Raw genomic sequence first — 27,882 nt, forward strand, 5'->3', positions numbered from 1 at the left:
GGACTAAACTGAGTCGAAAATTCTTCTACCATTTTACGATTTTCGCAATGGTTAACAACATATTAATTATTAAAAATCGCTAAATGTTGGTTTATATGCTCTACCTGCTCAGGGGGTAGTGCCGTAATTTAATGACACCCTTTATAATTTAATTATAAAAACACAATTGGAAAAATTATTTATATATTTTCTGAAGTGTTTAATAATTTTAAGAACACCTGTATTCTCAAGCAATATATCTTTATGTATTCTATTGGAAACAAATTTATTGTAATATATTAAGACGTAAATATTAATGAAAAGAATCTTTTAATTATTCGAAATATAATTAATAAATCACTCTCTAGAAATTAAACGTAAATAATTTTAATATACATCAAATAATTGTGAGTTAAAATTTATTTCTTAAAACATTCAGGATAAACGTCTCCGTAAAACAGCAATAAAGTCTGCGCACACGCATCGCATAGGTACATCTCTCCACTCCTTTCTTGTTAGCTTGAGTAACCCTCAAGCCACAGTCGAAACAGGATCTATCGCACATCATTCAACTTCCCTCTCTTTACTGCATCGAAGGGAGTCTATTGTTTAAATGACACTGGGTACCATGGTTGTGATTCTAATGGCGCGAAACACTTGTCTTCTGAACGTTGCAATTACAATGGAGCTAGATAACGTGAAGGATTTCGGTTTGCTAGTGTTGTAAGATTGCGAAAAAACGTTTTATAAATTCGAATATTTCCTCTATTTTTAATTTAATTAATAAACGCTCAAAATAAAGTGAAATTCGTGTTCGTCAAAATGTACGGGATGCTGCTGGAAAGTGTGCAATATTTCATACAGGTCGGTACAAACAAATCATAGAATTGATATTGTATATTTGGCTAACATAGGATATACAGCTTACTTGTGACATATGTACTTGGACAACGATTGAGTTTGAATTCAAATTTTATTTGTTTTCTTTGTTTTTCTTTATGATAAGCAGTTTTCTACATAATTTTTTAAAATTTGTTTTTCCTTGTAAATAATGGCAAAAATTAAAAGTTGTCTTATTATTGAAAAAACTCTTTAATTTTTATTATAAATTACTACACCACTATTCGAAAAAAATAAATGATTAAGGCCCAGTTGCATCAATATTACTTTGACTTTAAGCAAGGCTTAAAACTCTCTCTGTTTCTGTTTTTCTTTCGCTTTAAAATGAGATAGATAAAGTTTTAAGTGTCGTTTAAAGTCAAAGTAACGTTGGTGCCTTATAATCATTTATATTATAAATTGCTTATGTATTAATTATTTATAATGTTTTTTTATTTCTTCAATTTCGGTAAATAAAAATTTATGTAGAGGAAGGTCACCGATACCGACATACCATTTTGTTTTTAGACAATATTTCTTAAACAAAAAGTAAAAATACAACTTCAAAAACATAAATACAAAGTAAAAAGTGTCTTCTATCAGATAGTATAAGCAATTGTTATAATACTGTTAGCAATTTTGCAATAATTTAATTTTTCGTAAGTTATGCAAAAATGAGCTGACAAAATGGGCTACAAAACTGACACAGTAGGTAGTAATGCTACGTATTCCTATTCTTTTTCTTTTACAAGAATTATCTGTATAAAGTATAAGTGAATGTATATAAGATTTTTCAGAATCATTTTCGTTATAAAACATTTTTATTGAATTATATGCATATTTACTTTATGCTGTTCTGCGAGATGCAAATTGTAATGTGATAGTTTTTCTAGAGTTGTTCCATATATGCACGATTGCCTTCAGCTCCAATAGACTTATTTGACACTATAAAGCAACATTATAAAGATTAAGTTAGCTCATGGTCTGTTTTACGGACAGGTGTGTCGGTTTACGCTGCACCCCAATTTTAAATTAAAAATCGTATTATGAAAAGACTAAGAAAAAATAATATAAATAAAACTTATTTCGGAAACTACAAGTATTTAAAATGACGTAATATTATCAATAATATAGTCACTATTATTTAAACCTCACAATTTGTAAAAGAAAATCGTAAGAATTTTATTTTCGCATTTATAGAATTCGTTTTTAGCTGATTTGATATAGAAACAAGCCACAAACCTACGAATTATGAGTTTGTACTTCTTTAATTAGCTAAACAGATCATGATTTTATTAGTATTAATAAAGTGCAATAATTAGTTTCCGAAAAATAAGGGGGTCACTTTAGGAGACCTATGTCAGTATCGGCAACTTTCCTCTATTATATAAAATCATAAATAATATAATTTTACAATTTATAAGTGTTCTAAATTAGCACATATTTTTTATTAATTTACTTAATTATTAAAATTGTTTTCTTTTTAATCTTTTTTCATAAAATAATTTAACATTTTTTAAATATTTTTAATTTAATCAATTAAACTGCATTTAAAAATTAAAAAAAATGATTTATTAAATTTGGCAGGAGTTTGGAAATCTGATTTTATGCTCTTTTTATATTTCAAAATTTTAGCTCTGTTTATTGCGAATAACATACAGAATCGCAAGTTTGATAAGATTATAGTGGCGCAGTTGCTCTTGGAAATATTCAATTTAAGAAGTTTGAGATTGTGAATATTGTGCTGATGAAAATCAAAAGTTTCTGCAATTTAAAAATATTAAAACTGTTTCTCAGACAAATTCTTTCACTTAATTATTTGATTACTTTTCTCTTTTTATTAATAACTTCAAAGGTAATTTCTTCTTCACGCGTTTCACGTTAAATAAATGCGATCAATTTTTTTTATGCGTTAAAGGACATTTATCTCCTAGCTGCGCAGATTTTAATGAATCCTATCATGTTTCCTAACATGTTCTTTTTTCCTCCGAGAGACATTTTATTTTCAGAAAAAATATATTATATACTTATATATGTATAATTAAAAAAAATTATGATAAATTTATGTAACATTTAAAAATTTGATAAATTAAAAATAAATGTCAATTTAAGTTATTTTCTATCTCATATAATAAAAATAAGATTATATTTTTAATAGAAAATTCAGTACTTTTACTATATTTGTCAAGTATATAAATGTAGTTCTATAGATATGTATATTACATATTCTTTTATTATATTAGTTTATTTATATTTTATTAAAATTTTTGTAAATTTTTATCTCAAAAAATGATGAAAAAATAAATATAATATGTAAATTGTATCATAATTAAAACGTTTGTATCGACGTGCTAATACATTCGGTAAATCTATATTAATTGCACGTTTGTCAGCATCCATTTTAATGAACTGTATGTATACTCACCGGATGTTTAATTGTAGAGTTAAGGTTGAATACGTTTATCTTTAAGCTATATTTGCAATTTTCGTTACTCTGTCTTTTTGTAGAGACAAACAGAATCGAAATTAAACTCATTTATCAATCTGTCTAATTCTTTATGAAATTTAAAGTAAGATTTAATGATAATGTTCGTAATAACATTATTTTACGCGTTATTGTTAGTTACATACAATAATTAATATTATTACATTATCATAATAATTAATTAACTTAGTACGTTTTATTTTTTCTTGAAAATTATTTTGAAAATTTTGATCTACGTAGGTACTTATAATGTATGCCACGTACTTGCGAAGGAAACGCTTTATAGATATATAATAAGCGAGGCACTTGAATATGAATGGACTTATAACTACTTCCTTTTAATCTCCGATGTTTCAATTGCACAAAGTTCTAAAAATAGAATCCCCTATTTGTCAACATGTAAGGTCGATTATATTAATTTGTTTTGATAATATCTTCCTTATTTTTTTCTTATATCTTTCTTATAATTATATAGATTATCTCTTAGGGCGGTATTCATAGTCGATTCTTATATTCAAAATCGTCTTAAATATGGTCTTAAGAAGTCACGAACCAATCAGAGGGTCCCGTTAGTGCCTTAAGACATTACTTAAGACGGTCTTGAAATAAGAATCGACTATGAATACCAGCCGTAATAGGTAAATATCTCTTAATGATACTTCTATTTATGTTTTTTCTTTATATTAAATATAACTTAGGTTACATTGATACATTTCTTTACTATTTTTATTCTTTTTTATTATCTTTAGTATTTTATATTTATACACACAATGCATAAATAATGACAATATTATAAATTTTAATTTACGATAAAAATAGGAATTATTAATTATAATATATTATATGTACTGTATCATTAATTATTAACAATTTTATTTATTTTCATGTATCTTTAGTAAATCCATTTCTTTAAATCAGTTTATTCTTTTTAAAAATTTTTTAAAACATCTTTGTAAAATTAAAAATATTTTTAAATATTAAATTATTTCTTAGTTATTTCTTAGTTGTTAGATTATTTCAATTTGTAAATTTGCGTGTTCATTTGCGATATGGCTTCTGAGAGCTTTCCTCATTAAAGATCACATATTCATTTTCGTGACTGCATCTCATCCTAATAAAAGAAAGATTAATTAACATATGGGAACTGGGAAATTGGTTTGATTATCTAAATCGACTTATAATTGATCCATGGAATTTATTATCAGACGGAACAAAGGTATTATTGCAAATACTTATCTTTACCAAATAATACTCTACGTTCCGTTTATGAGTTATTTGTTCTACATTTACATTGAATTTTAACTGTTTTAATTAATTATTTATATTAATTTATTAGAGAGAGGAGAATTACAACTTATTATTGTAATATATTATAGCTTTTATTATAGCTTTTTTCATGTTGTACCAAGTTTATTCATTTCAGATATCTATGTTATATAAATTAGAAGATAAAATATTAAAATATTAAATTGAATTAAATATAAAAATATGAAATATTTAACATATATACTAAAAATATTTTTTACAGTTAGAATTTGGCGAAGAAGTATGGCTTAGAATTTTAGAGAAAGCTGATTGCAAACATATAGTTTTTAATACAAGACATATATATCCAGATGTGCTAATGACTAATTTGGCAATGGCTCTTGCTGCGTATACTGGTGATTCTATGGATAACATTATGCAATTTTTTGGAAAGTGTTTTGTTAGATTTTTTAGTAATTTAGGGTAAGTAATGTATTTAAAAAATGTACACAAGTTTAACTTTAAAACATGATGACAATTCTATGTAATTTTTAAAATATAATTAACTACATATATAGAACACTGCATAATCATCTCAATTTTACGTACACAGATAATAATCATAAAATACAATTTCAATTCTAATTTTATTTCAGTCCCTTTTTGTCTAAATCATCATATTATCTTTTTACTTCGCACTTTCGGACTTACAGGATTTTCGCCTCGAATCGAAAAATTTATTATTAATGGTTCTTATATATCTTTGAGCTTTTGGAGCTTACTTTATGACGTGATGAAAAAAGAGTTACATCTTTATAATATATTGCGCTCTTTCGTTTAGGAGTTGATACGGTCTCTTATTTCCTTTATAATTTATATTTATTATGTTTGTCATTATATGTAATGCTACTTGATTCTGTCTGTTTCTTTTAGAAACAAATAAAATTAAGTAGCGTTACATCTCTTGGACTTAACTACCGTTAGATTTTTTTACTATGTTCTACTTTTTTATAGATTTTTATTATTTTTAATACTATTTCCAAATTTCGAATACTTTCTCCTTTTAATTATATGAAATTTACGATCATCGAAAGTTGAAGCGATAGAAACTACACATATAAAATGCAAAATGTTTCCTTTAGATTTCACAAATTTTAAGAAATGTGCGTAGAAGTTTATACACGTGTCAACATAATAAATTAATTCAATTAGAATTGCTTATGTATACATATTGTATATTTAAAAAAATATTATACTTATGCTTACAAAAAAAAATTAATAAAATTTGCACATAATACATAGTTTATTTTTTTAGGTATGATTGTACTATAAAAGCAACTGGTCGTTATTTTTGTGATTTTTTACAAAGTGTAGACAATATTCACATGCAAATGAGATTCACGTATCCAAAAATGAAGAGTCCATCTATGTATACAACGCATGTCGATCCACAGGGTGTTGTTTTGGTTTACAGAAGTACTCGGCAAGGTTTTACGCATTACCTTATGGGTAAGAATTTATCTTTTTTTTTTGTTTCACATCATAAATATAAAAAAATTATACTGCTATATTATCAAAACGTTCATACAAGTATATGAAAAAAAGAAAGATACAGATACGAGTAAATCTTTGGTTCAATTATATTTTCTATTATATATAAAATGTTCTACTTTTTGTAGGACAATTATTTCAAATAGCGAAAGACTTATATAATACAGAATTGGATATCAAAGTATTAGAAAGTTCAAATAATATTCCAGGATCTCGAAGCGTAATGGTTAAATTTCGTATTAATTTCAACAACCAGCAATATGTGAGTTTTAAATTGAGATTATATCGTACCTTCTTTCTTTCGAAAAGATTATAAAAAGGCTATCGTAAAATATACATATATATATATATATATATAATAAGTTATTATTATATTATACAGTGCTGCTTAAAAGTTTCAAAAAATGGCAAAATTTTTAGAATGAACAAATAAAAAATAAAAAAAATATTTGGTGCAAAATGTTTCCACATTTTGTATTTTTAGAAAATCTAGATGTAATTAATTATCAATACATATACTATTGCAGTATTAAATTATGCTTTCGACTTTTTAGTGTAATTGCGTTTATTATCAGTTAAATATTTATTAAACTACAATTATATGTATATTATTTATAATACATTTAACATTTATTTTTTAATGTTTTATGCAATTTACATTGGGAATTAGATTGCGAAAAACAATAGAATGAATACTCCATTAGGCCGTGAATTACCACCGATAAGTTGCACATTTTTCTTACGCCTTTTTCCATTTGGTGTCATCATGAACAAGGACATGAGAATACTAGGAGTTGGTGATAAATTGCTTCAAGCATGGGGTGGTACCACGTCCATTTTAAACAGGCATGTTTCAGAAATATTCAAATTAAGAAGACCAAAGGGAATTCCGTTTACATGGGGGAACGTAAGTAATACAAATTATAATATATATACTTTAAAGGTTGCAACGTAAGTTTTATAAATTAAAATAATACTCTAATTGTAATATATATTACAATTAGAGTATTATGATCTATATAGATTATACATATGTGCATAAATATAACATTTGATATACATAAATGTTTCATTTTTAGGTAATGTACTTGCATTCAGTGATATTTGAATTGGAACTAATTAGAGCAAATGATTATTTTATGATAGATCCAGATAACGTGCCAAGCACAAGCAGTGGTTTAGATAGGCGTGGGAGTCAAGGTGCGAGAAGTATCTTATTGAAGGGTCAAATGAGATATATCGAGGACATTAAAGCTATTATATTTCTCTGTAGTCCTTTGTAAGTAATTAATGTTACCATAAATTACATTTTCCATAAGATAATGGATTTATAATAAATTATTTTATTGCAACAGGATCAACAGTTTAGATGACCTTCTTAATATGGGTCTGTATTTGAATGACCTAAATCCTCATGGTATGAGCAAAGAATTGGTGTTGGCAGGATGGCAGCATTGCGGAAGGTTATATTTTTAAATAATAGAAAAGAACGATTTCATCTCAAATTGAATACAACTCATAAGATTTTTCGGATATATAATTTATATTATTTGCAGGTTGGAAATGATGTTTGAGAGGGCAGAGCAAAGATCGACGGAACTAGAAAACAGCTATGTATTACTGGATCGATGGAAAAACAAGAGCGATGAGCTTCTATATTCTATGATTCCACAAACAGTAGCAGACCGATTACGAGCCGGAGCCAGTTCACTGAGCACTTGCGAGGTATGCAAATATACTTTACAATCTTAATCACTTCAAGATCCTTTGGATTTTATCTAATAACTATTTAAAAATGCTTTACTTACAGTCATTTGAATCAATAACAGTTCTTTTCTGCGAATTATGCGACTTTGATTATTCAACCATTGAAGGAGCGATGGACATTGTTTTATCAATGAATGCCGTTTTCTCCTGTTTCGATACATTGATGGATCAGTTTAATGTGTACAAAGTAAGATTAATCATTTTATTAGAAGTATTATTTCGTTCGAGATAATGCAGAATTTAATATGTTTATGTTAAATATAAACATATTAAATTCTGCAGAGTTGGATAAATTAATTTTTTTAAAACTAAGTTAAGTTATAATTTACAGCTTTGAAAATTTAACTTAGTTAAGATAAAAGTTAATCCATAATTACATTAATTGAATTAAAAGTTATTTAATGAAAAAAAGTAATTAAAAAGTTAAAAGTTAAATTTGTTTTTTTTCATGATTCAAGGTTAATTTTTTAAAAATTAAATTAAAAACTAAGTTAAGAAGTTAACTTTTTTAACTAACAAGGAGAGACTCACATATGTATTTTACGAATTTTGATCAGCTTTGGCGTGATTATTCTGGGACATCAAAAAATAATTCCTGCACGGAAAAAAAAATTTACCTGTTTCAAGTAAACACATTTTCTTGAACTGTAATTTATTGATTGAAAGAATTACTTGCCACAATAAATTTGTTTTTTGTTCCAATAAAATATTATCCTGAAGCAAATAATTTATCAATAAAGAAAATATTTTATTCTAATAAAAACACAATTACTTGTCAGTAGAAAATTGTTTTATTAAATTTAATAAATGTCATTACTTGAATCTGATTGTTGTTAATAAGAGAACATTTTTCTTAAATTTATGACATGAGTATTAGAAATCGTACATTGATTACTTTTTATAAAATATAATTTTTATTTTAAAAAGCAATTTCTTGGTTACCAAAAATATTTACTAGTAACGAGAAAATTGTTTCATAAATTAATTAAATGCCTGCTAGGGACTATTTGAAAAATTATTTTCTTGAATCAAATAATTTTTTCTTGAAATAAGTAAAATTTTTTTTCTCTGTAAAGCAGTAAATTGTACTTCCGTGTATTTTTAAAGAAGATCGTGATTTAGGTCATGATGACGGATCGCTTTCAAATCTCTTTATTCTTTGCTAAAACATAAATGAAAAATTTGCATTTATTTAAAAGTAGAAAAACGTATCTCCACGGACATGAATGTATAAGCATATAATCTAAGTAGGAATCCGTATAACATCAACTATCCAACCCTGATGTTAACTTTTAAAAAATCAAATTAAAAGTTAATAGTTACCGGTAAAATATAACTATGTAAAAGGTAGAAAAGTTAAGACTCTAAAATGTAACTAAATAATTAATTAACTTTTTAATTTTTGAACTTACCTTTTAACTTTTTAACTTATCATTGACACCCAATCTTGAAATTCTGCATATAATCTAAAATGATATATAATACGTGACCCGTTAAAAGTTATCTTAGCCAAAAGTTAAGACTCTAAAATATAATTAAATAATTAATTAACTTTTTAACTTAGCATTGATACCCAACCTTAAAATACTGCATATATATATATATATATATAATCTAAAATGATATATAATACATGATCCGTTAAAAGTTATCTTAGCCAAAATCGTACACAGGGTGTACTGTAAGTTTTGGCCAATCGCTTTTGTGTAGATAGAGCGGACTAAATTGAGTCGAAAGGTCCTTTACTATTTTGCAATTTAAAATAGTTAACAAGATATTAATTACTAAAAATCGCTAAATATTGGTCTTGAATAATTTTTTACTCATATACTATCAATTTTACAGAAAAACTACAAGAGACAAAAATCTTTAATTTTCTTCTCATAAAGTTTTGAGAATTTTTTCAGGATTTTTCAGAATTTTTTAATACCGTATTTTTTAATACCATATTTTCTCATGTTGATAAAAATAAGAAAATACAGTACTAAAAAGTTGATGAAAATTCTGAAAAAACTTTTTAGAAAAATTTTGTGGGAAGAAAATAAATGATTTTTGTCTTTAGTAATTAATATCTTGTTAACTATTACAAAAATTGTAAAATGGTAGAGAATTTTTTGACTCAGTTTAATCCGCTCTATCTACACAAAAGCAATTGGCCAAAACTTACGGGACACTTTGTATATTTTCTTGCTTAATTAGATTTATCTTGACTTGCCCGAAAATATCACTGATGCCCTGAGTCATAAAACAAAACAAAATAAAGAGAGTTAAATAATTAAAGTTATATAAAAACGGGCAAATATCTTAATTACATAAAATTACAAAATATGCGATTCGTTATATTTTGACTCAACCATACGTAACTGAAACATTTTTTTGTATTATTGGGTCACGAAGATAGTTTTTATCTGAGTTACGATGTGATATCGTTAATCACGCATTTGCCATTGGGTTAGGGATGTTCCGATATAATCGATATTTTGAAATATCGTATCATTAGCTCTTTCGATATTCGATATTTGCGTCGAAACTTTTAATTTCTGTATTGTAGCATATCGGAATGTAGATATCAATTGATTCGATTTTAATCAATCAATTTTTTTACGGCCGTGTTTAGGCCGTAAGGTTATGTAGTGCTCAGTGAGCGATGGAGCGACTTAAAATTACGCTACATAACCTTACGGCATTAAAGAAATAATAAACAGTAATAAATAATTAAGAAATATGATATTAAAGATTATCTATAGACAAAATTATTCTACGTTACGAATTATAATAAATAAACATATTAATAATAGATTAATCTCTTTTTTGCTTAATGAGCGCTCAGTGAGCGGTCGTCGCTTCTGGATGCACCCATTTTTACAATTATGTCGTAATAGGTGGAGACCGTTGGTAGCGTGTATATGGCAGCTAGCGGTGCACCGGACAGAAACGAAAACCATGCACAAAACGTCGCCGACGTTTCCCTGCAACTCATCGAGCACGTTCGATCCCTCAAATTACCCTCCGGATTGGATATACGAATCCGCATAGGTAACAATCCTGCACATAGTTGTCTAACTTCTCGGACGTAATATATATTTTTTGTATTTTTTGGGATATGGCTTCGTTTCCTCGATATTTTGAATAATTTTATCCTTGTAAAAACTAACTATTACATCGTATAGCAAGACGACGAATACATGAAGAAATTAATTTAATTAATTAAGATAATAGTATTTATTGTGAAACCTTTAAGGCATTCATTCTGGACCAGCGGTTGCCGGAGTGGTCGGCATCAAAGTACCGAGATATTGTTTCTTTGGGGATACTGTTAACACGGCCTCCAGAATGCAGACTTCTAGTCTGGTAATACAGTTATCTTAGCTTTTCTTAACATAAATAACATTAAGCGCTTATAAATCCAAATATAAGATACAATCCATATTAAAACGTTTTATTTGATATAGATTGATAAATATCTCACAATCAATCCAATCTCGCGCTATACACCGCTCATGTGTCAAAAGACTAATGTTTCATGTCTTCTAATTTTTATTCATATATTAAATTAGTTTGGTACAAAAGGTAATGATCAAAGATCCTAATCTATAATTCAATTAGTTTTTATAAACAAACATCGAATATCTAAATAGCATACACGATAAATAATTTAAATTGATAATGTAATTTTACAAAACTACAGTTAAAAAAGTATATCAATTACGTAAATTACATATATCAAGACAATTTGAATTAATTAAGAACACATTTATTACTTTACAAATCTGTTGTATTTTCTCTTTTGAATTCTTATATTTTTATTCTATTTAATTACATTGTATGGCGTAGCCGGGAAAGGTGCATATTTCTTCTAGCACCAAAGCTTTGTTACCAAAAGGACGTTATCATACCGAATCACGTGGAGTTGTTAAGATAAAGGTTTGTATTATGAAAATGTATTAATTAATCATACATCGTATATCACGTACATCTGTACAGAGTTATATTTATTTATTATGTAAAGGGAAAAGGAAATATGGAGACATATTGGCTGGAATCAACGGCAAATAATGAAATGAAGGAAGAAATATCAAATGATGAAAATGTAGAAATTAAAGGTCTTTTAGTTACTAGTATATAGAGTACTTTAATAATAAATAAAATAAAATTCATACTCGCTATTGCTGTAATTGCTATAAAATGTATGTTTCATCTATTAAAAAGGAACCAAGCTGTGTTGACAATTTATATATATATATATATGTATGTATATATAGGGTGTCCCAAAAAGGTCGGGACACCTAAATATCTCGGGAAATATAAGTTTTACAGAAAAGTGTTTCAGACAAAAGTTATATGGTTTAAAAATATCTATTTACTGATCCTATCAGTTTGACCTTGGGTTGCGAAGCTCCCCACCTGGCTTGGCCAAGGTCAGGTCAAGGTTACATTGATTTTCTGAAATGGAACACCCTTGGCTACGCAACCCAAGGTCAAACTGATAGGATCAGTAAATAAATATTTTTAAACCATATTACTTTTGTCTGAAACACTTTTCTGTAAAACTTATATTTCCCGAGATATTTATACACATTGTATTCAAATTAATTAAAAATTGCATCTATTATTTATTGCGTGATGTAAACAACATATACAATGTATGTATGTATATGAGTTTTCATCGAAGTCGTCTGATTGCGAAAAACAGAGAAAGTTTTGTTACTTTCTTTTTTTATACATTCTATATTGTGAATATTAACCAAAGTGAAGGGCGCACGTGCCTTAATTTTTAATCATTGAATACACAATGTGTGTATACAATTCGTGTGATGAAAATGTCACAGACCGTAACGTACATTATGTATACAGTTGTGAAGCATTACGTACATTTACGTATATAATAGAAATAAATAAATATATGTTAAATAATTATCATATCATAATGTAATGAATTTTTAATTCTTAATCTCATTCAGTAAGAATTATTAACTGCAATGTACATCTCATTGTGCGCTTTATTGATTGTTTTTGCAGTTTGCGTATTTTCTATTGTTATATAAATAATGAATTAACTAAAATAAATATATCAGTCTATATGAAAAATATATATCAACAATAACAGCCATCGTTTGTGTTGTGTCCAATCCATGTCAGGTATCGATTTACTCTGGCATAAATCCCGGGATATCCGGGTTGTGCGCATCCTTCGCCCCAGGATACCACCCCTATAAAGTTAGTCTTTTTAATTTTTTTTCTCTTGGGTAAGATTGGTTTCCCAAGTTTTTTTTAAAGTGTCTTCTTACATTTTACAATTTCTTCAAGTTTCACGACGTTTTGTGTCGTCTGTATTAAATAATTAATACAATTTAAAGCTGAACTTACCAACTACTTGGTGAACACCGTTCTCTTCTACGTGCATCGGACCACCGCTGTCTCCCTACAATATGAGAATTTATATTATTTTTCTTAAAAATTAATATTTTTTACAATGTTTTTATGTTTATTAAAAATATATGCTAGACATCTACGCTGATTTTATTTGTTTCACTCATTATTTGTCATATTTTTATTGTATCAATTATTTATATAATTAAAATGTTATGATCTTTAAATTTCAAAACATATGCTATAAAATTTATATTTAATTATTTAAGATAAACGATTTAAAAGTAACTGATTTCTTAATATTACTTCCTTATACTATTCAAAATTAATATGACTTTTTGCTTACTTGACAGGAATCCTTGCCGCCCTGCTTCAAACCCGCACACATCATGTTATCTGTTATTTTGCGTGCTGGATATTTCGTAGCGCGACATTCTGCATTTGAAAGAATAGGAACAAAAACTTCTTGTAAAGTGTGTGATACCTGACCACCTTCCTTGATAGCACCCCATCCGGTTACTATACCCTTTTTACCAGCGAAAGTTTTTGCTAAAGAAGATAATTAATTCGTTATCATGCGAACAAATTTAAATTATTTTCCTAATTCTTTAAAGTCTATTTTTAAAAATCTAAAATACTTGATATCGATCATTTAACAAATAAACATTGTTTTTCAATAAAATTTTTATTATTATTTGTGTATATAGGAATGCATAAACTTTATGAGAGATACCCTTTTCCGGAAGACAAGCAGGTCGCATCGGACCTTGGAACTTGATAGCATTTTTCAGTTTAAGAAGTGCAATATCGTTATCGTAATTAGTAGTCGAGTAACTAGGATGCTTGATTACTTTTTCTATTTGAAAATCCTGCGTTTTACTTTCATTGGTTGAGCTCCGGTCGTGTTCCAATATTCGGGCAATCAATTTATTTATATCGAATCTGTAAATAAAAATCTGATTATTTTAGCGATCGTTTTGTATATATATACATATTAATTGCATATACATATATAAAATTGATATGAATGGATGGATCACCTGTCAACGCAATGACAAGCCGTTAGTACATATCGTGAATTTATAATTGTACCCCCACAATAAAATTGTCCTCTGTACAACAATAAGACCATCCAAGGATATTGATTGACAAGCGTCTCGACGCCTCCAACGATGCGATTGTGTTTATTTGTTAAACCACAAGCTATAAATAATGAATCAGTATCTCATTTATATAAGTATCGTTTAAGAATCTAAGAAAGTTCTTAAACAGTTAAGTAAAAAAAGTTATGGTAAATTTGTATTTTAAGTAATAGTTTGTGAAATAATAAGAATTCAAATATGATCAATCACAGATTACGTTTAAACTCTACAATACACGTTTATTAATATTACTGCACGCGTGATTCATGAATAAGTGGATGTCTAAACATAATCTGTAATTGGCTGTATTTAAACTTTTAAAAAAAACCTTATATAAAAAATTATTGTTTGAAATAAAAATGTACACATAAAGAATACACGCGCGCGCGCGCACACGTGTGTGTGTGTGTGTATGTGTGAGTATAAAATAGTCGACAGGAATTATAATCGTTACTTATAGTGTAAGAATATCTAAAAACATAAATATTAACATAAAATTATAAATTTAAATTTAAACATACTGCATTTTAAACACTTTTCTGGTTGTTGCAGTTCTGTGTTTGTTGATGGATATGGTGTTACTGAACCAAACAGCCATTCCCAAAATCCTTTATCATTATCAACTCCACTTGTGCTATTCGAGTTTTGCTCCTCTACACGTATAGTTAAATTTGATTGCAACTGGAATTAAAGTATATATTTTTATATTATATAGATTATGATATTTGTATCACATAGAAGTCAATAAAAGTGTTTTTCAGATTAATTATTTTAACTGCATCTATAAAACTTGTAGTATAAAAAATATTTTAATACAAAATATACACGTATACAAATTAATTATAAAGATACTAAATATTAAATATTAAAAAATTTTTTAAAACAGCATTAATAAATTATTTATTTAAAAAAACAATTTTTAATAAGTAAATAAAATTAAAAAATGCGACAAATTTGAGAGTTCCTACGTTTATATATACATATTACTTTTAATATATTCTTTTACGTATTTTATTTTACAAATAATAAATTAGTTCAAAAATAATTTATGTATATGTAAGTAATCGTAAATGTGCAAAAACACTACACCATCAACACATAATCAGCACATCGATGATACCTCATTATCAACGCTGACTGTTATTGTCACTACGACAAGAATTAATAATAATATAAATCGTAACAGCATTATTTTTAGCACTTAAAAATTTAGCACTACGTTATTTCCTGCAGTGCACTGAAAGAAGTATCAAACCGATCTGATCCACAGCGCACTTCCTGTCGAGGCAGCTTATACTTTCACACAAACCGTCGATTTGGTGTCACGTCTTTATTTATATGGAATAGTGGACAAGCCGGTAGCAGAAGTGAAAATTTAGGCTAGCGGTATGTAAATTCATCACAGAAAAATGTAAGCATGTAAGAAATCTGTTAAACAAGTTCGTTAAAGATGTTATATCTTTCAAATAATTCCTTTTTCTTTTTCTCCCGTGATTTCTCTTTTTAAAATAAAGAAAGGGCAAACGTGAATGTCTTAGTTAAAAGTAATATATTAGCCGTAATTAAATAGAAAAATTTTTCACTATTTTTGCACATTCCACATTAAAAAAATTTTTTTTTATAAATTGTAAATAAAATTATTGACACACGCAGAGAAAAGATTAGTCAACGCAGCTAAAATATAGCTGCGGTAGTGTCCTCATAATAGGGACAGCTAATGTCGTTGCTGCCAAAGCTCAATTTATTAACTGTTAAAATTTAGATGCTGCAGCAAAAAATATTTTCTACTAGAGTGAAATGGCAACCGGCAGCGTTTCAGAAACAATTGCGAATGGAATGTTCGGTTACGCGGCTAAAATAGTGACAAATAGCTGCCACTTACTTAGTTACTCATAACTTAAGTACGCTTCTAATTTTAAACAATAAAGTTGAATGTCGTCAGTAAATGTATTTTGTCTTCAATAGTCAACTTTTATCAATAACAACAAAGTTTGAACCATCAACTGGTATTTAGCTGATATTACTAAATCCTTTTTCTGCGTGCAATGTTTATAAAAAATGTATTTTTCGATCAAGATTTTTTAGATTTAAGTATAAAACAAATGCAATTTTTATTAAATATTTAAGACGTACATTCAAAGAGAACTTTGTTGTGGAATTAATAAGTGCGTTTTTTTTAGATAAAATAAAATGTGGTGATTGTAACGGATACAGCAAAAAAGCTGGCAGCAATATTGTAATGTTCTAATGTTACTGCAATAATGGTGGAATGGTCTGTCTGAGAAATTACATAAGATAAATTATATATATATTTCAAATTAGTTCTTAAATAAAAGCATATAAAGATCAATGTTTCTTTGTAAATACAAGAACAAATGTATGTATATTATTGCATAAATAAAGAGCGTTCGTACATTATACATCTTACTTTCAAAGACGTAAATTTGAAAGTTTGAATAAATCCCATTGTAATTTGAGCGTTCTGATTTAGTTAAAGATATACTTTCACAAATCTTTAGCATTATGACATAAGCGCACGTTTCATATTGCATACAGTGACGCATTCATAATATTCCAAGTGAAAAATGACAGATTCTTTGACAGGTTCCCATTTTTGTCTTTATCGGCACTTCTTCGTCTGATCTGACTTATCAACTTCAATTATTGCTGAACAAACGAGATAAGATGAGCGGCAGGGCAACAGATTGTACACCACCTGTAACCTATAACAGTGGGTCAAGGTATATAGGTAACGAGACCCTCATGCGGGCGAGACGCATTACCTTATTGTCTCAATGTATGTCTAACTTTATCAGAAGCCTTGCTTTATTTTCACGTATCTTCAGGGTCAGATTAAATCTACAATGTAATCTTTTCACGGGCAGAAATTAGTTGTTGCAGATAATATCTAAGGACAGTAATACGTAATTCTTAGGTAGAGTTTAAGGTTGTAAAGATAACATAGCAAAAGAGCCATTAAAAAATGAAGAAGAGAAATTCTTCATGATTATATTAAAGTAATTGTTTAAATAATACACACACACAAACACACACGAGAAAACAGAGGAAGAAAGATATAGAATATTAATAGTGTCATGATACGTATTTAATTGCAATTTAAAAATTACAATTCGAGATATAAATGTAATATGTATGTTATATATAAATATATACATAACATCTTAAGAAAAAATTAAAATTATCATTTTTTACATTTCTTTCCTTGTCTAATTATTTTAAAGATACAGCTTAGTCTAGTTGTGTGGAACTTTATGTGCATATATAATAAATAAATCAATAAGTTAATCTTAATTTTGCCCTCGCAATTAAATAAGAATTGAAGTTACTTTTTACTTAGCCACGTATCTATATGGCAAGTAAAACAAATGAAATATAAAGATAAAAAGTTAAGCTTGATGTATATTTTTATTGCACAAGTATTGTATCTGATGTTAATAAAAGAAAAAATAAATATAATCTCCTTATAAATTTAATGAATTAAATGTGATTAAAGAGTTTGATGGCTTATTTGACACTTTTATAAGCGTTTTCAAAAAAACATTATCTGTAAGTTAATAAATTGCAATATACGATGTTTTATCTGTCTTGATATGTACGTAAGTTTAAATAATGATGTGGAATCAATTTAGTTTTATGTAGAGGAAATTGTGACATTTTTAATTGAAGGTCTTCTTGCATGTTTATATCTATCGCGTATTGCGTTTACTGCACAAATCCCTTTATTTATAGATGATTAAAAATCCTTGAAAAGCTGCAAACGTTTTATCAGCTCACAAACTTATAGTATTTTTATAATTGTAATCACAATCTTAATGGGATAAAATTGTGTAACTTCTTGCTTTCACGCTGCAAGTTTGTTCTAGCGCATTGAAATCGAACAAGGACAAACCATTATTACATTAACTTGATTGTAACCACAACAAAACATCCTACTATGATATGTTGTGAGCAGATATTAAAAACTTTCCAGACAACAAAAAGTGTATAAAATCGGGTCATAAGACATTTTTTGCGTCAAAAAGACGACTTAAAGACGTCTTATGTCACAATTTTTTACTTTGTGTTGTTTGGGTCCTAAGAGACATTCAATATAAAATGTTTATATTTTAATTATATATATTTAATAATTCGATGCCACCATGTCATACTCTGCAGCTTTTTTTCCGATGTTTTTCCAATACTTTTTCCATTGCTTTTTGCATTGCTTATAACTTTTTTATTAATACATTGGCTTGATACACGACATTATGTTCCTTAATATCTGGCGTTTTGGTTGAAAAAAAAGTTCTTTAGAATATGTTATTTTTATGAAAGTTATAAGTAGTTGAATTAAGCCTATGGCACATACATAAGTAACATGTAAGTAAGTAGTAAGGAAACTGTAACAATGAATTCGCTATTGGTCTTACAGTCTCTGCTGTGATTGGCCAATTTGCTTACTGTCTTGCCTTACGTTTTTGTGTGTGCCATAGGCTTTAGGTTGGGTATATCATACCCAACCTAAAGTATGTCGTTTCTGTAATGTGACACGTAAGGTTAAATCAAAATAATTGTTACATTACCGTTTACTCTTTTGTAATACCGAATCTATACCGTAAAATTGTATGAATCTGAATTTTTTAAAATTACCTTTTTGATTATTAGTCCTAAGCACACACAACTGATTGCAAAGTTTATTATTGTACGTATCAGAAGATATTGTCTCAGTCGTGTATAATCGTAATTAATAATCTTCACGCCGGGCATTTATACATAAAAAAAAAATTATATTTTAAATTGCACTTTCTTCTAGAAAAAAAGTGTTACCAATTTGCTCAATGAATACGTACGTGTAGAAAGTGTCACATGGAACAATGACAAAAATAAGAATCTCGGCAGTATTTCGCACGCAACATAATAAAGTAACGAATGAGATTCTTGCAATTATTTTGCTCGCGTAATTTATTAGCAAAACAACGGTTCATCACTGTAATAATCCATCGCCTTCATTATGATTATCAACGATGTCATTATCGTCATCGTCATTGTCGCTGACACTGTCGTCGTAGTTATTATACCGCGACAGTGAATCGGAACGGCCGTGGGGCACGGAGGCATTCGCGTTCATCCGCTGACGAAATTGACATTGATCCAGTCTCGGTAGATCCCTGAAATGAAGGGTCGCTGTGAGAGGGGGTGGACCGGGTTGACATTGGACGTTCGTGGTGGCCGATGGTCGATTGCGCCACAAACTGTCACGCTTATGCGTACACGCGTAAACTCTCATTGTGCTTGTATCCGAGACGGTACTTGTGCAGGTGAGACAACGGGCGCGTACACCGACCGACTGGGTGATTTAAAGGCTGTCACATGCAACATCTGCCAATGCAAACGCACCACTCAAGGTTGACGATCCCCACCGAGACACGTCGCTGGGCTTTTTCATTAGTTATAATTTACTATAAAACGGCAAAACGGCCGAGATACTTTTAGACTTTTCACGCTACCGGTGTAAGCACGTGCCCGGGTCCGAATTTTCCAACAACAAATAAGTTTACGCGTATTGGCAAGGATTAATTAAACTGGAAACCGCACGTGTACAACATGGACGGTTGCTCAAGAACAAAATGTATTCTCGTGCTGTTTCTATGTCTGGGTTGTTGTTATGCATTGCCTCGTGTGGTGAGTCAAACAATTATTATATAAATGGACAATGTTTATGAGAAGCCGTTAATGTAATTGTAGCAATGGTAATATCTTGTTTTCATTCAGTTTCAATTTGCATTTAAATAAAACTTAAAAAAACAATAAAATTTTTAACTACGTTTTCTTTTCATAAATATTAATTAAGTTTCATATTCGTAAACTGTAAAATTTACTCGTTAAGGAAGAACACTCTGGTTTACTCATTAATAGATTACCTTCATAATTTATTTTTTTTCTCTTTCTGCGTGCGCAAGAGTACAAATAATCCATAAATAATATTTTTCTTTTCGAAAATGTTATGAACAAAATATTATTGCAACAAATTGTCAGTACATTATAATTTCATCATTTCATTACGATATTTGCAAAAGAAAAAACATATAGAATTAATAAAATTTTGAAATATTTGTGTTCATATATTATCTCCTTTATAGACATTATCAAACAATGGACGGGATTTGCCTACCTCAAATGCTCAAGTACACTATAATATTACAAATGCAGAAGTTGATCCCCCGACAATAGATGAGGTGTCTTATGTCGATTTTGAGCCTGCGTTTACATTCCCTTCCAAAAAGCCAAACGTTTGCAATGATTGCGGTAAATGAAAATATCTGAACTAATGTTTAATTATCGTGCATTTAATTAGAAATCTACGCAAGAAACACGCAGAGAACATTATAAGAACATGATCGTAAATCTTTTATACTCTTATATTATATCGACAGAAAATTATATATAACAATCTGTTTCTGTTACATGCACAACATAATAAACGTGATTCAATTTTAATGTAAATCAATGGAATTAGTAAATATACGTGTATATGAAAAGCATCCATAGTAATAATATAAAATAAAATTATAGCATTAAAATTATTCTTCTCTGCATAATTTTATACACGATGCTACAATTTACGTATTAAAGTAATAAAAAAATTATTTTCATTTTTGTAATTTTGTTTTTACATAATGTACACGATATTAAAAGATTCGATTTAACGAGATTATTCTTTTAAGTGAAAACTTAATTAGGTTTGCGAATCATTGTAAATAATTAGCGTGTGTCAAATAAAAACTGTCCAATTGTATTAATTATATTATTTAAGTTACACTCATGTATTAACACATTATAGTTTGCGGGGTTGGGAGAAAAACGAGAATTGTTGGTGGCAATATTACTAGCGTTTACGAATACCCTTGGCTTGTTAGTATGAGTAAAAAGGGTACATTTTACTGTGCTGGAAGTGTAATAACACGAAAGCACGTACTTACTGCGGCTCATTGTTTGCAAGGGTATGTGTTAAGCATTTACAATCGTATATTTAATTCCAGAATTATGTTACAACATATCTATATGATTAAAATTATTTTCAGATTTGATATTAAAACCATCAAACTTGTTTTGATGGATAGTGATCGTTCCTCGATAAGCAGAAATGCTATAGTTCGACGTATTAAATCAGTAACTATTCATGAGAATTTCCACAGTTATACTTTTAATAATGATATCGCAATCATAGAGATGGATGAACCCGTATCTGTGAATGGTATTGTACGAACAGCATGTTTACCAGAAGGCAGTAAGTTACTTTGAACATCAACAAAGTATTTCTAATATAATATTACATTTACTAAAAGTTTAACATTTAAGTTTCACTGATTTTCAATTATTCTCAATCTTTCCTTTTATATGGTACGTTTTTCTCATAAATTAATTATTACACATAAATATGTGTGTGCATTGTTATGTTTTGTGTATTGTTATATTATTTACTTAAATGACATCTAAATTAATCATTGTCTGTAAAATAACAGTCAATAAATCGCGTGAACGCTGTTAATTATTAATAATTCTCTTCATTGAACAAGTTTTGAATTTATTATACGTTTTTAAATCCCAATATTATGCTTAAACATTTAAATAGCAGATTTTATTTCAATAGAATTTATGTTAATGCAATCGGTCGTAATATATATTAATTCGAATTTGAATATTAAAGAAACAATTGACTATACTGGAGCGTCCGCTACTGCAGTGGGATGGGGCCGAACAGGAGAGACCAAGCCGGTAAGTAACGAATTGCGAAAAGTCAATCTGCCAATCTTATCACAAGAGGAATGCGATCAAGCTGGATATGCGAAGGATCGTATCACCGAAAATATGTTTTGTGCCGGTTACATACTACATCCGGAGGGAGCGATAGGAGGACGAGACGCTTGTTTTGTAAGTGTTAACCACAGTTTGAAATAAATAAAAACAAATGATACCTTTTAATTAGAAATATCTTTAGTGCATAAAAAACATGTGCACGTATGCACATGTGTCTAGGCGTGTGTAAATTATTTACAATAGTAACGGAAGATTGTCTTTAAGATCTCGTTAATACAGTTTCTAGTATTCACTATTATATGTAAATTAATACGACGTGGTTTAATTTATTACATTGCCGTATTAACTATCAATATAATAAACAATAATTTAAAAATATTTTTTTCAAAGAATAAAATATACTATTTTTTCGTATATTATTTCTGAATTTTTCATTTTTATTTTCGTTTTAAGGGCGATAGCGGTGGTCCTTTACACGTTAAAGGAATTTACGGACAGCTTGAAGTAGTAGGTACGTATTTAATAATAATAAATTAAAATTTTATTTTATATATTTGTAATTTCAAACTTTCGAAATTTAATTTTAAAACTAAAATAATTTTTTTCTGAGTATAGTTAAATAAAGAAGTGCAGCCGTCTTATATTTATAAAGGCCAAATAAAAATATATACTTTCTTTTTAGGTCTAGTTTCTTGGGGACGTGGTTGTGGAAGACCACATTTCCCTGGAATATTTACAAAACTAACAAATTATATTGGATGGCTTAAAGATCACTTAGATAACGAATGTATTTGTCCTGCACCGCATCGGCAATAACATAAATTTGTTACTTGTTGTTATTTTGTGAGAATTGCGCGTAATTATCAGAGAAACAGTAAATGTTGTATTTTATTTTAATATTTATTTGATCATTATATAAGTTCATGAAAGAAATAGATAGTAATAAGGAAGAGAATGTTCCGATATTATATCTAACTATTTTCTTAGAAACATCATAACATTACTGTATATTTTCGCGCCATTAATTTATTGTAACTATTAATATGTATATATATATATATATAATATTATGTATGTGTATATATATATGTATATATATGTATATGTAATGTTACATGCATCTAGTCCAATATATCCACTTATACGGGACCTACAGTTTTAACGGTTCCAAACAGTATATTAGAAAAGGTTATCATGGCCAAGATGTTCTTGGTGGTTTGCCATTGCCTTCCAAGAGGGTACGATCAAATAAAATTCGATATATGTGTATTCTGGGTGTAATGGAATTTGAATTTGGATCTTTGGCATAAAGAGCAGCTATGCAATTCTCTATGCCATGATCGCCATACACGCCAATGTATATATAATAAAATATTTATGTACTGCGATATTGTGCTACAAATGTCCTATAAAGTAAAAGAATGTATAGTAATAAAAGCGTAATTAATTTTTATGTCCATATGATATTATATTGTATATAAAATGTGTCAGATTTATAAATAATATATTCGGTTATAAATTGAAAAGGCTTATAAATCTTATTGTGTTTTATTCCTTTCCTCTTTTTTCTATCCCATAATTTTATTTTAATGAAAAAAATTATAAAATAACTTAATATATAAATTGTAGTCCATATTGAACGTGTTTCTTTTTCTTATCTGAAAAAGGTATTATTTATCAGATTGTCGCAATGCGATGATGAAGTCCTGAAATATTAAATATTATGTTTATTACTCTCTTTATCTATATAATATGTTTTATGATATATCCCTGTCGAAAAATTAATAATTTCAGAACACGTTTTGTTGTATTAATTTATTTAACACATTTTTATATTGATTGCGGATTTTAAGAGTTTTTTATCCTGAAGATGATTGCAAATAACAACCGAAACGTTGATTTTTTGTTCTTGACTTGTATGAATTAAAGAAGAAAATAATTTTGTATAATCACACACAAATAATAACTGTGTTCTAGCTCTTATTTGCCTGAGTTTTATATTTATGTTAATATTGTTTATTAAGAATTCTTTTTGATATTGTTTAATTTATTTTGTTTTTTAAAACATTTAATATTAATTTACAAGAAATATGATGATTTTGTCATTATCACTTATCAAACGAGTGATGTAATTTATCTGTCTGTGTTAAACGTGTATAATATATATTGACTTTATTATTATCAAAATTTCTTACTTCTTAATTTATTTTGTACAATTTATATTATTTATTAGTACTTAAATAATATTTCGGTGATTTGATATACATTATCTATAACCTTTAAATCGAACTCTCGAAAAAATCAATACAACAAATTCGGGCGCTGATACATTATCTAGTTTCGCAATTTGCATCGGACTGAGATAAAAATATCATAAATTAACAAATAATTTAATAATATTCACTCTAAATTTTTGGGTGTGAAATTTCACTCTCAAACTATCACAAAGAGTGATAGTTGCGCCAGTCCGACAGGAGTGAAATTTTCACTCTTAGAGAGTGAAAAATCACTCCAAATGGGAGTCAATTTTCAATCTATGTGGAGAGTGAACACATTTCACTCTCTGAAGGGAGAGACTGAAACTTCACTTTGATAAATATTAAGTTCAGCCTTCTTACGTCTAATCTAAAAATTATTAGGCTCGTTCGACGTGTTTTTGCACAAAATGAACGAATATGGCAGAAGAAAGCGTCGCTCTGTCTCGCGAAACGAGATATTAATCATTAAAGTTGATTTTTTAGGTTAGGTTAAGAAATTCACTCCTGGAGGAGTGAAGTGAAGTTCACTCCTTGTCGGATTGGCGCAACTATCAATTTTCTTGGAGTGAAATTTCACTCCCAAAAATTTAGAGTGTTGATATTGATAAAAATCCTAAAAAACTGTAAATAATTTATTGCAAAAATATCATCTCAGCCAAAATATTACCTCCCTACATTCCGTAATAAATATCTTAACCAATTCGACCACTGAATGAACAGATGAATCGTTATCTAATGAATCTTAAAGATAGAATAGTTAACATTGCTCTATTCCATTGCGCACTTTGATTATCATTATACCAGGAAGTATAATGCCGTAATCAAAGCGATATTTAGACGGACTACAAACAGTACTATATATTAAAAAGGATCCGAATCGTGGATCGAAACGTATGTATATTTAATAGAATAAATCAATTTTCATACGTACAACATATACAATGGCTGGCTCAACTAGGCATTAAACATTTTCATCGACAATATTATTTCAAAATTAACAATTATGTTATTTAAACTTCACCGCTTAATGTGTATGTGTGTGTGTGTGTGTGTACGCGCGTGCGCGCACATACCTTGATATCTTATTAAGGTGGCGAAGAGTATATAAACCTATGGAGATAATGCTCTAGCACATTACTTCTAAAATCACAGTACTGAAGTTGAGAAAGTCATGGCAAGTCCAAAAGATTACATCGCGTTTAATAAATTTCAAAGATTTAATATATTGATTATAATTGAAGAGTTTGCCGAGAGTCTAGTGAAAATAAGTGGAAAATGTATGGACATCGGTTGCGGTCCTGGAGATACAACAAAGGATTTTCTCTTACCAAGTATAGACTCATATGGACAAATAATTGGTAAAAGAATAATAAATTGTAAAATTATAATGAGGAAAGAATTGACATTATAAATAATTGTTCAATTAAATGCTTTTGCGAAGGTACGGATATTTCGGAGAGCATGATCAAATATGCAAATGAAACATTTAAAGACGAAAAACGGCTTCAATTCGACGTATTGAATATTGAAACTAAAAATTTACCTAAGAAATATATTTCTGAATTTAATCATATATTTTCGTTTCACACTTTACAATGGTGCAATGATATTCGGTAAGCAATGTACTAGATGAAACATAATTTAAGTTAAAATACATCTTAACTCTTAAATAGTAAAAATAAAAAGATGTGCGGAATTCAAATAAATTAAATAAAAAATAGAACTATACTCGAGTAGAAATGTTTTTCGTAAAAACTGATTACTAACCAGAATCATTTTTTGCTAATTAGGTTGTACTAGACATCAATTATTCAGTAACAGAAACTTTCTGAGTAGAAAATTCTGTTTAGAGAAATCTTGTTAATAAGTAGTATAAAACTTATTGAGTTAAATAGATTAGTAAATGCTATATAGTTTCTGGTCAGTCAAAACTAGGCTTATCCTAGTTCTTATTTCATAGTCAAAAACTAGCCAAAAATTAACCAAAAAAGCTTTGCTGATATGATTTGTAAATGCCATATAGTTTCTGGTCAGTCAAAACTAAAGTTATCCTAGTTCCTATTTCATACTCCAAAACTAGCTAAAAACTAGCCAAAAATAACTTTGATGAAATGATTTCTCTCTCTTTCTCTCTCTCTCTCTCTCAATATATAATATACTAATAGAGCATATTATGTTATTTAGTTTCTGGTCAACTAAAACTCAGCAAATTGTAAATGATAGTTGGTTTATATCTGTTTACAACTAACAAAACTCAAATAGCAAAATAACATCAGAGACGTCTCTCTCTCTCTCTCTCTCTCTCTCTCTCTCTCTCTCTCTCTCTCTCTCTCTCTCTCTCTCTCTCTCTCTCTCTCTCTCTCTCTCTCTCTCTCTCTCTCTCTCTCTCTCTCTCTCTCTCTCTCTCTCTCTCTCTCTCTCTCTCTCTCTCTCTCTCTCTCTCTCTCTCTCTCTCTCTCTCTCTCTCTCTCTCTCTCTCTCTCTCTCTCTCTCTCTCTCTCTCTCTCTCTCTCTCTCTCATACTGGAATAAGAATTTCTGATAATTTCTGATAATTTCATTTTGATAATTTTTTTTAGATATAATTTTATTAAATATTAACTATTAAACTTACTATACACTATATGGAAACTCGCACACAATGTTTTTATTTAAGTATGCTTTATTAAAACTTTAAATGTAATAAACAATTATTAGAACAAGAGAACGGTAAATACAGATCCAACTTTTATTTATTCAATAAATATTAATTTTCTTTATTTTCTTCACTATTTTCTTCACTATTTTCTGTACTTGTATTATTCAAATATATTTTACGTTTCTTCTTACGATTTTCTAACATTTCTTTTGTTCTTTTTCCTAATTCTTCCTGCATTTTTAGCGGAAATAGTAAACCTCTAGGAAAAAAAATCATAGAAAAGTGGTACATCTATGTGATGTATCTTGTGAGAAGAGAACCGATTAATCGTTTTGTTATCAGCGACAATTATGTCATCATACTGGACAATCATCGTTGCTTTCTATTGAGCCACCTCTGTTTCCTCTTGGATACATATGCATTTAGCTTGTTGGGTATAATGAAAAAATTGTATTTAGATAGGTGGTATTTTGGTTATAGTGATAAAAAATTGAAGCCATCTTATCGACGCGAATTTGATAAAAGAATTCAATGGTTAACACAGTGGATATTATATGAATTCCAACGCAAGCCGCGTAAACTAGTTGCTCAATTGAAAGCATTTGAATTAAGATTAATTTTATTGTATATTGGTCCCGTGTTATTTAAGAAGGTTGTAAGGGCACAAAACACATATATTAATATTTTCGCTTTAAACAAACTACATACATTTGAAAGTTGTGTTCATAACATTCTGGTTTTATTGAGCAAC

At 28.5% G+C, this 27,882-nt stretch overlaps 4 protein-coding genes across 4 annotated transcripts in view; 3 read left to right on the top strand and 1 right to left on the bottom strand.

Moving 5' to 3' along the window:
* The first annotated feature begins 801 nt into the window (after positions 1-801).
* LOC108770545 (soluble guanylate cyclase 89Da) lies at positions 802-12,112 on the top strand. The gene is made up of 13 exons (XM_018522176.1): positions 802-843; positions 4,872-5,071; positions 5,904-6,097; positions 6,268-6,401; positions 6,810-7,046; positions 7,219-7,418; positions 7,495-7,602; positions 7,696-7,864; positions 7,950-8,093; positions 10,789-10,942; positions 11,148-11,257; positions 11,741-11,830; positions 11,916-12,112. The coding sequence occupies exons 1-13, from the start codon at positions 802-804 to the stop codon at positions 12,030-12,032; spliced, it is 1,899 nt and encodes a 632-aa protein (XP_018377678.1). The 3' UTR covers positions 12,033-12,112.
* Positions 12,113-12,905: 793 nt separating this feature from the next.
* LOC108770546 (trypsin-1) lies at positions 12,906-15,704 on the bottom strand. The gene is made up of 7 exons (XM_018522177.1): positions 15,539-15,704; positions 14,940-15,099; positions 14,317-14,479; positions 14,010-14,218; positions 13,623-13,825; positions 13,274-13,328; positions 12,906-13,116 (listed from the first exon to the last, which is right to left on the bottom strand). The coding sequence occupies exons 1-7, from the start codon at positions 15,605-15,607 to the stop codon at positions 13,001-13,003; spliced, it is 975 nt and encodes a 324-aa protein (XP_018377679.1). The 5' UTR covers positions 15,608-15,704; the 3' UTR covers positions 12,906-13,000.
* Positions 15,705-20,016: 4,312 nt separating this feature from the next.
* On the top strand, positions 20,017-23,099 carry LOC108770595 (trypsin 3A1). The gene is made up of 7 exons (XM_018522273.1): positions 20,017-20,100; positions 20,559-20,724; positions 21,260-21,419; positions 21,501-21,706; positions 22,127-22,350; positions 22,690-22,747; positions 22,919-23,099. The coding sequence occupies exons 1-7, from the start codon at positions 20,023-20,025 to the stop codon at positions 23,050-23,052; spliced, it is 1,026 nt and encodes a 341-aa protein (XP_018377775.1). The 5' UTR covers positions 20,017-20,022; the 3' UTR covers positions 23,053-23,099.
* A 2,566-nt stretch (positions 23,100-25,665) lies between these two features.
* Positions 25,666-27,882, top strand: part of LOC108770526 (juvenile hormone acid O-methyltransferase-like) — a 6,988-nt gene continuing 4,771 nt past the window's right edge. The window contains exons 1-2 of the mRNA XM_018522161.1: positions 25,666-25,852; positions 25,936-26,107. Coding sequence (XP_018377663.1) covers positions 25,666-25,852; positions 25,936-26,107 — 359 coding nt within the window. The remainder of the gene's footprint in view (positions 25,853-25,935; positions 26,108-27,882) is intronic.

The sequence above is a fragment of the Trachymyrmex cornetzi genome, unplaced genomic scaffold (assembly GCF_001594075.2).
Source record: "Trachymyrmex cornetzi isolate Tcor2-1 unplaced genomic scaffold, Tcor1.1 scaffold129, whole genome shotgun sequence".
NCBI lineage: Eukaryota > Metazoa > Arthropoda > Insecta > Hymenoptera > Formicidae > Trachymyrmex > Trachymyrmex cornetzi.

Excerpts from the sequence above, each read along its gene's own strand:
- LOC108770545 (XM_018522176.1), top strand. The coding sequence starts at position 802 with ATGTACGGGATGCTGCTGGAAAGTGTGCAATATTTCATACAG. Across the intron at positions 6,402-6,809 it reads ATTTCAACAACCAGCAATAT|ATTGCGAAAAACAATAGAAT; the intron begins GTGAGTTTTAAA and ends ATTGGGAATTAG. Across the intron at positions 7,419-7,494 it reads ATATTTCTCTGTAGTCCTTT|GATCAACAGTTTAGATGACC; the intron begins GTAAGTAATTAA and ends TTATTGCAACAG.
- LOC108770546 (XM_018522177.1), bottom strand. The coding sequence starts at position 15,607 with ATGCTGTTACGATTTATATTATTATTAATTCTTGTCGTAGTGACAATA. Across the intron at positions 14,480-14,939 it reads AGAAAAGTGTTTAAAATGCA|CTTGTGGTTTAACAAATAAA; the intron begins GTATGTTTAAAT and ends CATTATTTATAG. Across the intron at positions 13,117-13,273 it reads CGGTGTTCACCAAGTAGTTG|GGGTGGTATCCTGGGGCGAA; the intron begins GTAAGTTCAGCT and ends CTAACTTTATAG.
- LOC108770595 (XM_018522273.1), top strand. The coding sequence starts at position 20,023 with ATGGACGGTTGCTCAAGAACAAAATGTATTCTCGTGCTGTTTCTATGT. Across the intron at positions 21,707-22,126 it reads AGCATGTTTACCAGAAGGCA|AAACAATTGACTATACTGGA; the intron begins GTAAGTTACTTT and ends TGAATATTAAAG. Across the intron at positions 22,351-22,689 it reads GAGGACGAGACGCTTGTTTT|GGCGATAGCGGTGGTCCTTT; the intron begins GTAAGTGTTAAC and ends TTTCGTTTTAAG.